At 42.8% G+C, this 16,841-nt stretch overlaps 2 protein-coding genes across 5 annotated transcripts; both read left to right on the top strand.

The window, feature by feature from the left end:
* Positions 1 to 1,316: 1,316 nt before the first annotated feature.
* Positions 1,317 to 5,730, top strand: ftr83 (finTRIM family, member 83). Of its 2 annotated transcripts, XM_031748129.2 has the most exons (8): positions 1,317 to 1,991; positions 2,337 to 2,432; positions 2,617 to 2,850; positions 2,956 to 3,115; positions 3,273 to 3,335; positions 3,766 to 3,834; positions 4,496 to 4,578; positions 4,857 to 4,997. In XM_031748129.2, the coding sequence occupies exons 1-7, from the start codon at positions 1,416 to 1,418 to the stop codon at positions 4,546 to 4,548; spliced, it is 1,251 nt and encodes a 416-aa protein (XP_031603989.1). In that variant the 5' UTR covers positions 1,317 to 1,415; the 3' UTR covers positions 4,549 to 4,578; positions 4,857 to 4,997. The 2 variants fall into 2 exon arrangements, with proteins under 2 accessions (XP_031603989.1, XP_031603988.1); XM_031748128.2 differs by lacking the exon at positions 4,496 to 4,578 and having other exon boundaries at positions 1,318 to 1,991; positions 4,857 to 5,730.
* A 1,987-nt stretch (positions 5,731 to 7,717) lies between these two features.
* Positions 7,718 to 12,766, top strand: ruvbl2 (RuvB-like AAA ATPase 2). Of its 3 annotated transcripts, none has more exons than XM_031748138.2 (14): positions 7,718 to 7,846; positions 8,595 to 8,649; positions 8,787 to 8,842; positions 8,960 to 9,101; positions 9,277 to 9,406; positions 9,491 to 9,557; positions 10,551 to 10,657; positions 10,774 to 10,867; positions 10,973 to 11,191; positions 11,263 to 11,381; positions 11,500 to 11,619; positions 11,706 to 11,835; positions 11,975 to 12,089; positions 12,377 to 12,766. In XM_031748138.2, exons 2-14 carry the CDS (start codon positions 8,595 to 8,597, stop codon positions 12,400 to 12,402), a joined length of 1,380 nt encoding a protein of 459 aa, XP_031603998.1. In that variant the 5' UTR covers positions 7,718 to 7,846; the 3' UTR covers positions 12,403 to 12,766. The 3 variants fall into 3 exon arrangements, with proteins under 3 accessions (XP_031603998.1, XP_031603999.1, XP_031604000.1); XM_031748139.2 differs by having other exon boundaries at positions 7,809 to 7,828; positions 12,377 to 12,402; XM_031748140.2 differs by lacking the exon at positions 7,718 to 7,846 and adding an exon at positions 8,337 to 8,398 and having other exon boundaries at positions 12,377 to 12,402.
* Positions 12,767 to 16,841: the final 4,075 nt, after the last annotated feature.

Here is a 16,841-nt window from a genome sequence, read left to right as displayed (position 1 = left end):
GCAGTGTTACAGAACACAAGTTACAGACTGTCCTAAAATGATTCAGCATAAAATAAGAAATGAAACTTAAAGAAATCGTATGAAAAGTATCTAAATGAACTTTACCCTAAACTAACGCTGACTTTAAATAAGTTACGTTAATTGCAGAGAACAGTGATGGAAATCCTTTCAATGTCAGTGAAATTGAAATAAAATAAGTAACTTTTACAAACCAGAGATTACATAAAGATTCTGATATTCGTGATGTTTTATTCCAATATCAATTCACAAAGTCCCAGTGAGGAGTGCAACCACAGCCAGTGCAGTTTTGGGTTAAATGCTACGTTTGGTCATACATGTCAGCTGCAGTTACTGTTGTTCACACACAGCAGACCCTGTAATGCCCGGCACTCTGTTTAGACCCTGCTAGCTCTCACACAATGGAATCTTTTAAGCAGGCTTTCTTGGCCCTTCTGCTATCTCGGCTATCAAGTGTAGTTGCATTCCTATCTGACACTGAAACTCCATCTTGGCCAGGAGGCGTGTTCGCCATAAAGTAAAATATACAGAGGAAAGGATTTTGTGTGTGTGCAGAAGATGATACATTATTAAATACTTTAGTTTCTTATTGGTAGAAACCTTTACAGTTGAGTTCATGTGTATAACAGAGGCTCAGCTCATGAGAACTGTGGCATCCTGTCAGAGGAAATCAGTGGCAATGCAAAGTAAACACGGTTAATAATTAACTGGTCACAGGTGAAGTCAACATTGCAGCACTTTAGGAAATCCAACAGATTGAATCTGACCAGAGCTCGCAGAACGGTTCATTTGGGAAGGTTTCACTCACTCATTTACAATTTATGCCATTTTATTTATTTTATTATTACTCAAAATATAGAAAAAAAAGTCAGTTTATCCTGTGAATTTAGTGGGACTCACTGCATGCCCAGGGAGAAGAGCCTGTCTCCAAGAAATCTTTGACACGCAGTGACACACCTGCTTTATATTTTTTCTTTCACTTCTGTTGAAAAACAAATAATGCTTCATTCCTATAAATATTACCGGGTATCCTTTGATTACACATCATTCCTGCTCAAAATGTTCTATCTTAGTTTGGACCTTTTGTTTTTTTTACATTGTCAAATTGTAATAAATGGAAACGACAACTCTTTGGCTCAAAACTCGTATCTTCAGATCGCACATATCATTCATTCTCTTAGCATTCTGTAACACATGGACCTACTCATTGTGTCCTTTTCTTTCTCCGCCCTTGTTTTACTGGTTTCGGCTTAACCTGTTTATCCTCCCTCTCTGTTTACTCTATATAGGTTGCACCCGTACTACCTGTGCAGTCACTTTGCCACTGTGCTGACACAAGTGAGGCTGACTTCACGTCATCTTCTCGGCGTTAGAGGGAAAAGAAGCAAACTGTCTCCATGTCTTTTGACCAAGACACCTGCTACCTTTGTAAGGAATATCTCAGGGACCCTGTGTCCATCCCATGTGGCCACATATTCTGCTCCATCTGCCTGAAGACATACTGGGATCATGCTGAACACACCGGATCGTTCAACTGCCCGGAGTGCAGGGTGTCCTACAGCAAGAGGCCAACTCCGAGGCGCATTGGAGGCTCAAGGCACTCCACGCTCCAACGCAACACTGAGTCCTTTCCACCTCCACCTCCATCCCCCGACTACAACGTCGCTGGACCCCAGGATGTAGGTTGTGACATCTGCGTTGGCAAGAAGCAGAAAGCCGTCAAGTCCTGCCTGATGTGTCTGGCGCACTACTGCGAGAAGCACCTGAAGCCCCACTATGAGTCAGCCACCTTCAAGAGGCACAAGCTGGTGGATGAAATCGGCCACCTGGACAGGCAGATCTGCCCGCAGCATCAGAAGGGTCTGGAGCTGTTCTGTCGCACCGACCAGATGTGTATCTGTGTGCTGTGCACGGTGAAAGAGCACAAAGGCCACGACATGGTGTCAGCTGAGCAGGAGAGATCTGAGGAACAGGTAGGCAACGCACGCTCGTACCTGTCCTCCTTTGGTTCAATAATAATGCTAAAACATGTGACAAATAAGGGTAAAATATTCTGTGTTCTGATTTATGATTGAAAGCTGTAACACGGTGCACTACAACAGTTAAAGGGTGGGGAGCAAAGAATGAAAGAGCAGCGAACAATAGACGCCCATTCATGCAAACAAAGAGAAAGGTGTTGGCGTCCAGTGAGCTGGACTCCTGAACTTAGAAGCCAAACATTTAAGTTAAAAGTTTTTTAGATGATTTAATATATTTGAGTTACTTTTACTATAAAACTCTTGTCATAATAATCATCAACGTTGTCAACTGTCTCATAGCAACGGCTGGGCGCCACCCAGGCTGAGATCCAGGAGAGGATTCACGATCGCCTGAAGCAGATGGAGGAACTAAAGCACGCGGTGGACTCTCTCAAGGTTTGTGCCCAATCACCGTCATTATCATCCATCAGACCGATATGAGCACTCTGACCACTACAGGCTGAACGGAAACTCACAGCAGCTAACAGCACTGACAGCATTCCTTCTTCTAAGTGTGTCATCGTAAAAACCAGTGTGACACTAATTCACCTTATGACACACTCCAATGTCTCCTGTGCAGAGCTCAGCCCAGAGGGCGCTTCAGGATTGTGAGAAGATGTTTGGCGACATGATGCGCTCCATTGAGAGGATGCAGCAAGAGATGGCAAAGCTGATATCCTCCAACAAGCGGGCAGCACTCAACAATGCAGAGAGCCATCTGGAGCGTCTGACTCATGAGATCGCCGACCTGAAGGCGAGAGACAACGAGATCACCCAGCTGTCTCGCACCGAGGACCACATCCACTTCATCCAGGTAACTGGCAGCCGCCACACCGGCTCAGGAAGGCATGCTCATAAAGATAAAAATATAATCTGATATAACATAATCAGTGTTATTTTACTTTTATTTTGTTATTAGAGTTACCACATGCTGATTGCACAAACAGAGGCCGAGGAGCTGCCGTCGGTGAGCGTCAACCCGTACTTCTCCTTCGGCCCGGTGACTAAAGCAGTCTCTGAGCTGAAACAGCAGCTGAATGATTCCAGCAATGACGAACTGGTTAAGGTAGCCAAGACAGGTGAGCGTGAAGACAGCACTGACGTCTCGATGTCCACAGAACAGATGCAGGAGGAAATCTGACTACTGCAGTCTGATGTTGCTTTAATTTCACTGTTATTTCAAACATATGAAGAAAGCACGATGACTTAAATGAACTTCTTTTTCTGTATTTGCAGTTAACAAAATGACCTTCTGTGAACTGGAGGATTCCAAAAAGAAACAATATCAATCAATAAAAAGTGAGTCAGTCTTTCAAGAACATCATTTCACAACTTGCTCATACACACAACAATAAATGAGGGCGGGAACAACATTAGCACAGAGTCAGACTTAGTCAGTCCCTAAAGCCAGAAGATGTGGTACTGAGAAATGATGTTGAGTCATAATGCTCAGGTTTTTCATCATCTGGCCCCGTTTCCTCATTTCTTTCCATTCTCCTGTTAGATTGCCCCTGAGCTCACTCGCTGCCTCACGCTGAAATGTTTACCTTGATCACAAATGTCAACCTAACAGGTTACACTCACCTCTAAAACAGAAGTGTTTGCCTGATCACTGATAGTGTGAACAGGAACATTACCTCCTGCACACATATTAGCTGTTCAGCTGCAGCACATTAAAAAACTGCTGACACACAGCTCTGTCTGATTTTCTGTGTGTTTCCTCTTACAGGTGACGAAGCTCCCATGTACAAGTCTATGCCAGTCAAGGAGCCTCAGTACAGGGAGGACTTCCTGAGATGTGAGTCTCCTCTGATCCACACAGTTCACTGTTCTCGCTGCTCAGTTCACTGCATGACGCAAATTAGATGGGTTCTCTGTCAGACCCTGTGGCTGACCACTAAATCTGCTCTTAGAAGCTGCTGTTTGTCCTACAGTGTTGACAGAGGTTGGGACTGATTCACTGCAAATATTGCACAGCTATGTCATTTTTACTTAAGCTGCATTTTAACCTCCTGCAACCCGAGCTCTCGTTTGGGATGCATTTTTAATTTCTCCAAATTTTCTTGAAGCTGATTAGTTTAAAAAAAAGAAGCATCGCCTTTGAATAGAAAGGGTTTTTTTTAATATATAAATATATTAAAAAGTATGTCCTCAATAGAGAGACAGTGGGTTTGTTTTCCAGCATAACACAATATAGTTTTATGGTCATTATTAACAGAGTATAAAACATTTATTGAGTAAGATGAAGTGTAAGTCTAAATGTAATGTCCCCATATGAGGACACAGAGTCTCAGGAGGTTAATCCAGCTTTCAACAGAAATCGTTGGGGGCTCAAAATCTCAGCAGGGGAAAAACTGCACAGTCACTGACTCGCCTCACAGCTAAAAAAGGTCTTTGCTAGCTGGAATTCTGTTTGTGGTCAAACTCACAAACAGTGTTTGATACCTCTGGCATTCCAGATCATAGGCCGGGCAGATCTAGCCGAGGGCATCGGGTGTCTCACCAACTGTGACCTGCAGAGGTGGAGATACACAGCAGTCAGGTGACTATTCTGATTTCTGTGTCCAGCCAGAGGGTCTCTTGCTTTTTCTTCAAAGCGTGTTTTGCAGAAGCTAATTAAACTTCTACCGCAGTGAGTAGAAGTTTAACTGAGATGTTGATGACGTTCTGCTGCTGCATTGGAGTGGGGTGCTTCAGCTGCTGTAGGACAGATGCTTTGGCTTTCTTTGCTTTCCTCATTTACATTTATCCCAGAGTGATTTAAGTTAAGCACTTCCTCTTGTTGAGTAAATAATGAACTTATCTTCCACCCACCTTTAGATGCTTGCCAGCTCACCCTTGACCAAAACACAGCCTACAGACAGCTTTACTTGTCACGAGGGAACAGAAAAGCTGCCCTCAAGAGAGACCCCCAGTCCTACCCTGACAGCCCTGCCAGGTTCGACTCCCTGCCCCAGGTCTTGTGTAAGGAGCCCCTCTCTGGAGGCACCTACTACTGGGAGGTAGACTGGAGTGGGGAGGGGGCTTCCATCGGCATCGCCTACAAAGGCATCAAGAGAACGGGCTACGGTGACAGCTGCCGCATCGGCTACAACCGCAAGTCATGGAGCCTTTTCTGCTCTGATTCCAGTTACTCAGCCCGCCACAACAAGGACCAGCAAGAGGTCAACGCGCCCTACTCCTCCCGCATCGGCGTTTTCCTGGATCACGCCGGGGGTACTCTCTCATTCTACACTGTTGGGGAAACCATGTCTCTAATCCACCGCTTTAAGGCCTCCTTTAGTGAACCTGTCTATCCAGGCTTCTGGGTTTGGTATGAGTCAGCCATTACCATTATCCAGCTGTGATTAAGTAACACATATCCAAAGATCAGTGGGTGTGGATGACGAGTACTGTTGTGAGAAAATATGCTTTTGTTCCCCCCCCCCCCTTTTTTTTCTAATATTAGATCGTTGTTTTGTTTGCTATTCAATATGTGCTGATGGGGGAAACGATGCTTGATGAGCAAATATTCAGCAAATCAACATGTGTTCAGTGTAAAATTAGTTGTAGAAAGTCAATGAGCATTTACTAATTCAGAAATAATATAGTATATGCATATTTACACTATAATTCAAAATAATGAACCTTGTACAATGTGATGACCATTTGTGATATTATGCTTTTTTTTATCAAATAAACTTTTGGTAACAAGCATGAGCTGTGATGTGGATTTTTTTTCTCTCATTTCTTCTACGATGACGAGCTTCCTAACTCACTCTTCAAGCTAATCAGCTCTAAGCCAGATCTGTAAGATCTTTAAAAGTCAGACATTTCCTGCCATTAGCAACATCACTCAGAGTGCAATTATTTCATAAGCAAATGTAAAATAGACCCAGCTTTGCGTGTGGACTGGTAGGAGATGGTGTGTTTGTGTGTGCTTAAAGCACAGTGTTTTGGAAAGCAGCTGAGAGGTCAGCAGGGAACTCTACAGGAACAGGCGAGGTGTAACTGAGAGGTTTCTGTGACGCTTAAGGCTCGTTATGCTGAATGGAAGTATGACTGAGTCCTAATGTATCGTCAAGTTCTTCATTAAAAAGTTCTGAGTTAGTGTAGCGACTCAGGAGCTGCAAAATTTACTACTTGAGTTCTACTTGATCAGCGTAGATGATAAAACTGCATCCAATCCAAGGTTTGCCCTTTTACCATGCAGCAGTCGCTCTGCTGTGATGTTTAAATAAAGCGACTTCAGTTTGTGGAATCTTAAGCCTGGGCCTTGAGGTGAAGCTTGAGCGGTCTAGTGGAGAGGATATGAAAACCCCTCCAGAAACCTTAAGATTATAATCAGCAGGCAAGCTTTCCCATTGTTCAATAATACTGCAGTCTTGATTTTTTAAGCTTTTAAAATTACTTTTTGCAAATATGAAGCTCAGCTTGAGACAAAGATGACAATAAAAATCTCAAACTCATCTCCATAGTTTGGATTATAATATTTCTCAGTTTAAAAAATGAGAGAGGCTTTTATGCACAATAAGATGAATGAAGCGAAGCCTGTAGAAAGTTGAGGTTGGTGGTAGCAAACGTTTATCCGGCCTGCTGCGGTCATCAATACCACTCTGCAAAAACTTTGGCTTCAAATTTGAAATTCTTAAACCTTTAATACAACTCGGGGGTCTTGCCACCTCTGGTGGACAAACGTCTGCAGTACCAAGTTTGAGCAGGTTTTTTTTTTTTATCGTGGCTGGTGACTGAAGTGAAAGCTTCCGCTGTTAACGTGTGCAAACAGTAACTAAAACAGTGCAAAATGCTTCCTTGGCTGGTCCAGCTTACGTACAGTATGACATTGACATTTCTACATTCTACATTATACCAGTAAATATTAAAGATTTCCACGGACGGGCTATTTTGTTGCGAGATGAAAATGTAAAATGTGAAAAGGGAGTTAAAGGGAGCCTAGCACACAGTTTAACCACTCTGGACTGAAACGGGCTTCACGGATTAAAATGTCCAAAATATAATCCAGGACACCGGTAAATCTCCAAAAGTTGAATCTGTTCATCTGGACGTAGCGTTTGGTGGGAGAAACGTTTCGTCACTCATCCAAGTGACTTCTTCAGTCTCAGCTGACTGCAGGTTTCCCCAAACCTTATCAACAGTACATTTGCATAATGACTGAAACCAGCCCACTGAGGGAACAATGGGCTGTGAGGTCAGTTCCTTAATCATACTTGTGCAAATTCCCATGACCATTGATCAACAATCACTGACCAGAACCCACTGATCAAAGAACACTGATCAATGGCCATGAGTACCATTCACAGAGAGTTGGGGAATGGCTGCAATCACAGCATTGTAAGATGGCCAGTGATTGTTGATCAATGGTCATGGGAATTTGCACAATTATGATTAAGGAACTGACCTCACAGCCCATTGTTCCTTTAGTGGGCTGGGTTCAGTCATTATGCAAATGTACTGTTTATAAGGTTTGGGGAAACCTGCAGTCAGCTGAGACTGAAGAAGTCACTTGGATGAGTGACGAAACTTTTCTCCCACCAAACGCTACGTCCAGATGAACAGATTCAACTTTTGGAGATTTACTTTCCTGGATGATTGAGAATGCATCAAGACACCGGTAAGGTTTCCTGCCACTCCCTGTAAGTCACAAGCTCGTGCTGTCATTTTACCATCGAGCCCATAGAGGGCAGTCAACCCAAACATCCCCTAGCAGGAAAAAGAAATAAAAGAAGCGGTTTCTGTACGGACGCTTTTAATCTGCGCACAATCAGAAAGAAGCGCCGCATTCTCACATTTTCGTAAGTGTGGCTGCACAGGTGAGTGTTCATGCGATCAATATAAACAGTGCTAACTCCAGGTTTTCACACTGTGGTGTTACAGGATGTGTCCTGTAAGATCATCCTTTCGTGTTCTGTCGAACATCGCGTCTTCGTCTTGCTAAGCAGGAGTTACTCAAAGAAGAAAGCTTTGAATGGAGCTAGCTAATTTGCTAACATAACATTAGCTGGTGTTAGCATTACTTGTCACTGTCCTTGCTCTGTTTACTTGGCGCCAAACTAGATTTGTGGCTTTGGTGTACCACGTTATTAAATCTGTGTAATGGCGATACCCGAGCTTTCCGTTGCTTATATGAAAAAGTGAAAATACGAAGAATAAAAAGCCTTAGAAACTAGGCTAACGTAATGCTAACACTGTTCTTACTCTGTTGTGGCATGCGCTCAACTCTGTCACTATGACAACCACCTGACCAGGACGGGCTCTTTAAAGTGTTAATTGTTTGACAATCTAATGTTGTGGTAGTCTTATCACCAAAGTGTTTTGTTTTTTAACATTTATTTAATGGTGACTGGGTTGTATGTCGTTAAAACGTCAGTAGAAATATTTGAACCTCTTGCTGGATCGAATATTTTTTTATTTATCTATTGTTTGACATTCTGACATAGAGTGGGATACTCTGAATACTCTGTCTAATAATGCCTGTTTTTAAATTTAAAAGTAGTGGTAGGAAAGCGGGCAGGATCACTTTATAGTGACTAATGAATGATTTCTCTGCTTTTAATACAGATGGCAACTACAAAGGTTCCAGAGGTTCGTGACATCACACGAATCGAGAGAATTGGTAGGACTGAGACCCGGAAACACATGATTGGTTACTGTGTGATAGTGCTGTGATAGGTGCACATGGTACCTGATTCTTGAGAGTTTTTTCACTTCCTGTGACTCACATTATTTTATCTGTTTTCACCTTGTGTTTAGGTGCACATTCTCACATTCGTGGCCTTGGTTTGGATGATGCTTTGGAGCCAAGACAGGTAGCTTTAATTCCCTTTTCCTCTCTTTCTTAAGGGGCATGTAATAGATTTGTGACTTAAATATTCTGTGTCTGTGTAGAGGAGATGTGCCTTTTACATGTCTATGTTCAATTCCAGGTGTCTCAGGGGATGGTTGGCCAGCTGGCCTCCCGTCGAGCTGCAGGAGTCATCTTGGAGATGATCAAAGATGGCCACATTGCTGGCAGGGCAGTACTGATTGCTGGCCAGCCTGGCACAGGAAAGACTGCAATTGCTATGGGTAAGAGCTCCACTGGAAGCTTTCCAGAACATAATATCAGCCCCAGTTAGAAGATATTGGTTTCTTGGATTGATGGAATTGGCTTAGGGTACATTTTTGTTGCTCCTAGCTTGATTGGCAGAGTGTAGGTTTGGCTGAGACTTTGTTTTTGATTTTGGGGGGTTTTCCAATGCAGGCATCGCCCAGTCTCTTGGCCCTGATACACCCTTTACAGCACTGGCTGGTAGTGAGATCTTCTCCCTGGAGATGAGCAAGACTGAGGCACTTAGCCAAGCTTTTAGAAAAGCCATCGGAGTAAGGATCAAGTGAGTGAGCAAATGCTGTAATAGGGTTTGGTAAATCTTCTTATACGAAAAGAACTGCTATTAACTGTTTTTGTTTTTTAACAGAGAGGAGACGGAGATCATTGAAGGAGAGGTGGTCGAGATCCAGATTGACAGACCAGCCACAGGAACAGTAAGCAGCTTACACTCATAATATAGTTAACCCAGTCTTTTTATGTGGTTCTTTGGAAAGTATTTTATTGGTCACACTAGGGTTGGGCGATATGTAAAAATTTTCCAACCGACAATCGTCAGTCCAATAATCGACGATGGGCGACATATTTGTGCATGCGCAGACTTTTTGATGGGCGGAGCAATGTAATCATGCATGGACTGATTTGCACGTTTACAACACAGAAGAAGTCCAAAAATTAGGGCTGTGGCGTTAACGCGGTCATCACGATTAACGCGATTAAAATTTTTAACACGCTGAACCCATCGGGAGCGCAGAATGAACGAACTTTGGACAAACTGCCCGAAATGTGTTGACAGAGACATTTCAGGGATTTTGACTCAGTCTGCGCACTGATGGGTTACTTGTTAATCGCGTTAGTCGTGACGATGGCGCATTAACGCTGACAGCACTAAAATATATAAAGTTGCCAATTTGGGATTTTTAAGCCAGATGAAAGCAGTAAACCTGAGGATGTAACCAAAGCGGTGTGCGCTTGTGCAGACGTATAGTGCGAGCAAAGTACTCAAACACGGCTAACTTGCATGAGCATGCACGTGTCCACCGTCCAGCTGAGTATGCTAGGCTATCAGCAGCTTCTGCAGCTACATCATCAAGCATCTGGGCGCACTCTGAGGAGGGGGCGTTTGCTCGCAGATGAAAGAGGGTGCTGTTATCTTTTTTCTGTTGACTGCTTCTATTAGCTCCATCATTCTTAGCAAACTTACTCATGGGCGGGCAAATAAATAAATAAATCACCCGTGTGAAAACGATCGCCGATGGGCCGATGGGCTCAGCCTGTTGTCAATAATCGATATTTTCATCCAGTCGCCCAACCCGAGTGTCATAGACAGTATAGATTTCACATGTAGTTAAATGAACATGTAAACACTGTTGTAGATATAAAACACTGTACTTCATATAACTTACTGAGCATTTTGTGCCTTGGATCAGGGTGCAAAGGTGGGCAAGTTGACGCTAAAGACTACGGAGATGGAGACGATCTATGACTTGGGCAACAAGATGATTGACAGTTTGAGTAAAGAGAAGGTGCAAGCTGGGTAAGTTCAGTAGGTGATCTTGTTACAGGACCTGTTATGTATGAAGTTTTACAGCATCACTCAGACTTGCACAGGACTCTCATGTCTTCTGAGCTTTTCTTTTGCTTTTCTCTCAGAGATGTTATCACTATTGATAAAGCCACTGGAAAGATCACCAAGTTGGGGCGCTCTTTCACCAGAGCCAGAGACTACGATGCCATGGGAGCTCAGGTCTGTTGTCACAGCGCTAAGATCGTGCTGTTGTAACTCCACTGGAGATTTTCACACTAGGATGGTTGCTGTATTCTAAAACCAGTTTCTTTACCATCTTTTTAGACCCAGTTTGTACAGTGTCCAGAGGGAGAGCTGCAGAAGAGAAAAGAGGTGGTCCACACAGTGTCGCTCCACGAGATCGACGTCATTAACAGTCGCACACAAGGCTTCCTGGCTCTCTTCTCTGGAGACACCGGAGAGATCAAGTCTGAAGTCCGCGAGCAGATTAATGCCAAAGTGTGTGAGTGGAGGGAAGAAGGAAAGGCCGAGATCATTCCAGGGGTAAGTTTTTTTTTATATGCTTCTATTTGCTTTTCATGTGTTTCTGTTAAACGTTTCTCTCTTGGTTGTAGGTGTTATTTATTGATGAGGTGCATATGCTGGACATGGAGTGCTTTTCCTTCTTGAACCGTGCCCTGGAGAGTGACCTCTCCCCAGTTCTCATTATGGCCACCAACAGAGGCATCACTCGGTACCGTTTTTCCAAACCATACTGCTTTTAGTCAGCGTTCCGCTTCAGTACAAATAACAAATAACTGAATAATTTGGGTGTTTCATTAGTAATGTGCTACTCGTTCATTTCCCTGCAGAATCCGTGGAACAAACTATCAGAGCCCTCACGGCATCCCCATCGATCTCCTTGATCGGCTGCTCATCATCGCCACCTCCCCTTACACCGAAAAGGAGACGAAGCAGATCCTGAAGATCCGGTAAAAACGCGTGTTCATAATTGGCTCAGCAGACGCTTCCATCTTCTGCCACAGATGAAATGTAAAGCTGCGTGTTTCCGTTTCAGGTGTGAGGAGGAGGATGTGGAGCTGAGCGAGGAGGCTCACACGGTCCTCACTCGTATTGGCATGGAAACGTCACTGCGCTACGCGATCCAGCTGATCAGCACCGCAGGACTGGTGTGTCGTAAACGCAAGGTTAGCTTGACGTGAACGAGCAGACTTCAGCTGCAGCATGTTATCACAGGAGTTTCTCCATTGTTTCTTTGGTGTGGCATTTCTTTAGTTTTGTCACGTTCACTCTGTTGGTGTCATTTGTTTGTTGTTTGCTTTGCAGGGCACAGAGGTTCAGGTAGAAGACATTAAAAGAGTTTACTCTCTGTTCCTGGATGAGGCCAGATCCTCTCAGTACATGAAGGAGTATCAGGATTCCTTCCTCTTTAATGAAACACGTGAGTTTGCTGTTCATCCTCTGTATCAGCAGCTCCATTATGGTGCGTTCACACAAGCTTCAGTTAAACACTGGTTTTTACCCCTTGTGGGAGTAATTAGTGTAAATTTAGGTTTAGAAAACTAAAAGTGATCTGAGGAGAAAAACGCTACAATGTGACAAGGCGTTAGTCCCAACTCAGTGCTGCAGCAGTGCTGGAAAAGAAGATGCTCAGTTTTCTTTCTGTGTAAATATGCAGATTTGACATTACATGATGAACAGAGAGATGTGTGTGTTCTTATGTTTCAGAAACAGCTGCTATGGACACCTCATAATGAAGACGATGCTTTCTTTTCCTCCTCTGTGAAGTTTTTTATGCTGTTCGCCGTCCTCTAGTGTTGGTGTCGATTCACAACCGGAGTTCTTTCCAAATTTGAATTTAGCCTCTTTTGAATTAACTGAATTAGACTCGAGATGGAATTTAAATTGAGTGAAACCACAGAATTGTCCTTTATCTCCACACTGTTCAAATTCAAATCTTTTGGACTGAAATTCAGTTGAATTTTGAAATGACCCCAATTCTGTTCATCTCTGAGGCCTTGTGGTGGGAATATCCATTCCTTAAGTGTTTGTTTTATGTTGTTGACCTTTACATGGTTTATTTTTATGAAAATAAGTAAACAAGCTTTTCTAAACACATTGAGATTCTTTCTTTCTTGTTCTTTAATCTTGATTGCTGCAAAACAGTTTTTCACATGTTTCAAAGTTGGATTTTGGAGGTTTCAGGCTCACATCAACATCATGCAAAACTAAGAATGATGTGTCCTGCCTGACCAGGAGGTGGTGCAGAGTCTGCTCAGGATTACCTGTGATGGATAATGTTGTTTAATAATGTCTCAACAGCTTCAAAATCGCTGCTTCTCCTTTTTTTCTTTCAGCCAATCACAGAGGATCACATGATCAGTTTATTACCCCGCCTGAAGAAAAAAATGTTTGGATGTAAAATTTAAAACAAAATCACTCCTAACATTTATCACTAATAAAATAGTTACAGTTGCTACCACAAGGGGGAGCTCAAAGATCTTTACTGTAAACCCATGACTGGTTCTGAGAAACAATGCAACGTGCAAACCGCTGGGATGAATGCGAGCCCTTAGTGTGCATTTCAATGAGCCAGTTGAACAGCATTGCATACAGCCTAAAAATATCTTCCTGTTGAATCATTTCAGCGTGTTGTTTGATGTGTGTCGTCCTGTCAATGACTGTGTCATACTTGAGTCTGTAGGTGTGTAGCAGGCTTTGACACTCACGCGCTCCTAGATTTTCCTGTATTCAAATGTTTAGACCTTCCAAGTCTCGTCATCCTTGTCCTTGTAATGTCATAGTTGGGGTTAGTCTGAGTATTTAACCAGAAATCTGACAGAGGGGTCAATCAAATCATGTTTTCAAAATGATAGTGTATTTTATCTAAGTCATAAATTGTTGACAATGTGACAATAAATAAGTAGTTAAAATGCTGTTAGGTATTTAGGCATATCAAACGTATTATAAAAACAGCTTTAAATTTGTGAAACTTACATTCAATAGATCACAAGATACTGGATTTTTGATCCCAGTATCTTTAAATGTCACATTTAATGTTTTTTGTTTTTTTTACAGTCAAGAGTTTCATTTTTACAACTTAAAAATAGGTACAGAAGAATGGGGGTGTAACAAATTTCCAAAGATTTCCAAAAAACAGAAGATCTCGTGAATCCTTTAATGTAATAAATACAAGTTGTAAGTGGAACTATGGGCTCATTAATTAACTTATCTATGAATCAGCCTTGATGTGTGTACTCTGACAACACGTGCTGCAGGCTCATCTGAGAGCATTAGGATCACTTCACAGCAGATGGCCCCGCCCCTCCCTGAGCCTGGTTCTGCCGGAGGTTTCTTCCTGTTAAAAGGGAGTTTTTCCTTCCCACTGTCGCCAAAGTGCTTGCTCATAGGGGGTCATATGATTGTTGGGTTTTTTTCTCTGTGTGTATTATTGTAGGGTCTACCTTACAATATAAAGCGCCTTGAGGTGACTGCTGTTGTGATTTGGCGCTGTATAAATGACATTGAATTGAATCACTCCATTTCTACATAAACCAATGAATCTTCTTCTGAATTTCGTGTCAACATATATTGGACAGCCATATTCAAATGTCTGCGATAGGCCAGTATCTACCAATAACATCACCAGCAACCTTCAGCTGAAATGGGAATATCACCTGACTGTTTCAAACCAATGAGAGCATATTAATCAATTTTACCTACATATTTACAAAGCAGTGCAGACTGCCTGCTCTCTGATAATATTTCATGTTTAGTTGGTGTCTGTGGGAGAGAGTTCTTACCCTGCTGCCCACATCCCGTAAACCCCCCTCAGTCCCACGAGGCTTCTGTTGTGCTGCTGCCTACTACCACATGCGATGGATTCTCCGACTGGATTTAGGCCGAGATGAACTTCACAAGGAACCAGCCTCACTGTTAGGATTTACAGAAGCGATATGGGGAGCGCCTTTATCGTGTCCTTCATTACCAGAATGTGGAGAGCCACGTAAACTGAATCCTCCTCCTCTGAGCAGAATTAAGAACCGTCTCAGTGCATTTAATATGGATTTGAATACACTTGACCTCAGGACATTTTTCTTCAGCGTCAGTGCGAATACAGATCATTGTTTACAGATCACACTCGGCTCGGTCCCTGTGGGTGTGAGCACTCTTGGCTCCCACTCTTTGTCTCCACACCACTGTCCACAGGCTACGAGGCTGCGCAGCATGCTAACATGTTGTGGCATTTTGCCTGTTTCACAGATTTGGGTGCCCTTTTTCTCTGCCACGCTAAAGTCCTCCTAGTATTCTGCAAATGTCCTCTTCACAGATCCCTACCCTTCGACTGACTTTATCTCCTCTGTTTTTGTAATCAGCATTCAGAGCTGTTCTGTAATCATTGAAGCACTTTGAAAACACGGCCAAAGTGCTTCAATGAGCTGGGTCAAAGTGACAGCCAGGCAAGCACTATCCTGCACTATTGACTGTGTCAAAGGTCATTTGACATTCTCACAGCCTAACAAGCCTCTCCACATGAATCTCATTAGGTGGATGTATCCATATCAAAAGCAGAACTGACGTATTGATCAGCAATATTGTCAGGAAAGGGTTAGCAAACGGATTCGCTGCTCGACCTGGATGTGACCATCAGTTCATGGTGACAAGTTGTAGAAGCAAAATCACAACAAAGAAATGGAGAATTTTGTGCTTTTGGACTGTGTGAGTTGGTAAGCTAGTGCGCGGCCTGTCTGATTGTTTACAGCTACAAATGAGCCTCACTCAGGTGTTTTACTGCAACACTGACTGACAGCAGAGCATGGGTGTGATGGTGTCCTGTTCTCAAAGCAAACTTATCAGTACGTCACACTCATCATGTCCCCTTTTCTTTATCTGCTACACTTACTGCTATCTAATATGCTTCACTTAAGCACTTCTCAGACGTGTGTTTATGTCGACATAAGCAGCGAGATCTCACTGAGGCCTCAGTAAAGTTCAGCAAACATTTCCTGTCCTCGTTGTTTTTCTGTCCTGCCACATTTCCTCGTGTGATGTCATCCATGTCTTTTAAATAGGATTTGAGGAATCTGGAATGTGGTGTCTGTGTAGGCATAGTATTCACGTCTATTTCCTGAAGTCTCCGAGAAAAAAACGAAATCTCTTAGCGCCATATGTGAACAGGCAGAGAACGCTGTTCCTGTGGTAAAATCAAAGAGGGAGGTCAGTGGAAGTGCATCAGGCTGTATGGATGTGGTGATGTCATAAAAACAGGGTTAAGTGAAGCAATTGATGCTCCTCAGATTTGTGTCCAAGTCAACTGAGGGATTATTTCATGTAAATAATTATCTTCTAAACAACTGTCCCACTGAGACAGCTGCTGAACAGTGGAAACCACATTTTGTACATCCACCAACCCAACTTCTGAATTCACGTCATAAAACTGTTTCAAATCCACAAAGCTTGTGTGGCGATATGCAGTCAGCTTCCCATCACTGTCGGCCTGCGTGCAACGCCTGGTCGGTCACTAACCATTCTGAATTATGTATTGGCTCCATTTGAGTCTTGGCTCCGTGACATCCATTTCTTTGTGGTTAACATGTCTCAGCTCTTTATTCTCTGGCTGAGTAAGAGCTGAGGAACGTGTGAGCCCACAGCAAAGACAGGAAGCTGGGGTCAGCTGTGCATCTATAATGCAGCTAAACGCTGGGCAGGACTAATGTTGGGCTATAAGAATGACTTATGTTAGTTTGGGAGCATACAGGTAAAAATGAAGGATTCTGAAAATAAAATAGAATTTTTTTATTCAAATATGGACTTTTATTTTTAGACATTTACAAATTTCATGCAAAATATGCAAAACCAACCTGATGGGTGGAAATTCAGCCATCAGTAACACTACAAAAGCCATGGACATAGTAGCCTTACTGTAAGTGTGAGTAGATGTATTTGGTAATTGTAATGACATCGTGCTGAAACAACTGGAAAAGCATATCCTGTTTGTATTCTGACATACAGTCAAGCCCATAATTATTCATACCCCTGGCTATTTTGGCTATTGACTTTTTGCTAAAATATAAATAAAACCTGAGAAATATTTTTTTCCACAATGATGCCTCTTGTACATCGTCTTATTATCTTTTGGGAGACACCTCTGTCATTTCTGGTCAAAAAGGAACTTGCTGGTTGAACAAAAGAA

Source organism: Oreochromis aureus, linkage group 10 (genome assembly GCF_013358895.1).
Source record: "Oreochromis aureus strain Israel breed Guangdong linkage group 10, ZZ_aureus, whole genome shotgun sequence".
NCBI classification, from domain to species: Eukaryota; Metazoa; Chordata; class Actinopteri; order Cichliformes; family Cichlidae; genus Oreochromis; species Oreochromis aureus.
Note: the sequence above shows the minus strand (reverse complement) of the source record. Positions and strands in the feature narration are given on the sequence as shown.

What these genes read in the sequence shown, in the direction of transcription:
- ruvbl2 (XM_031748138.2), top strand. Translation starts at nt 8,595, where the DNA reads ATGGCAACTACAAAGGTTCCAGAGGTTCGTGACATCACACGAATCGAG. An exon ending in ACGATGCCATGGGAGCTCAG is followed by an intron (nt 10,868 to 10,972) that starts GTCTGTTGTCAC and finishes CCATCTTTTTAG; the next exon opens with ACCCAGTTTGTACAGTGTCC. An exon ending in AAGCAGATCCTGAAGATCCG is followed by an intron (nt 11,620 to 11,705) that starts GTAAAAACGCGT and finishes TTTCCGTTTCAG; the next exon opens with GTGTGAGGAGGAGGATGTGG.
- ftr83 (XM_031748128.2), top strand. Translation starts at nt 1,416, where the DNA reads ATGTCTTTTGACCAAGACACCTGCTACCTTTGTAAGGAATATCTCAGG. An exon ending in ACAATATCAATCAATAAAAA is followed by an intron (nt 3,336 to 3,765) that starts GTGAGTCAGTCT and finishes TTCCTCTTACAG; the next exon opens with GTGACGAAGCTCCCATGTAC. An exon ending in CAGGGAGGACTTCCTGAGAT is followed by an intron (nt 3,835 to 4,856) that starts GTGAGTCTCCTC and finishes ACCCACCTTTAG; the next exon opens with ATGCTTGCCAGCTCACCCTT.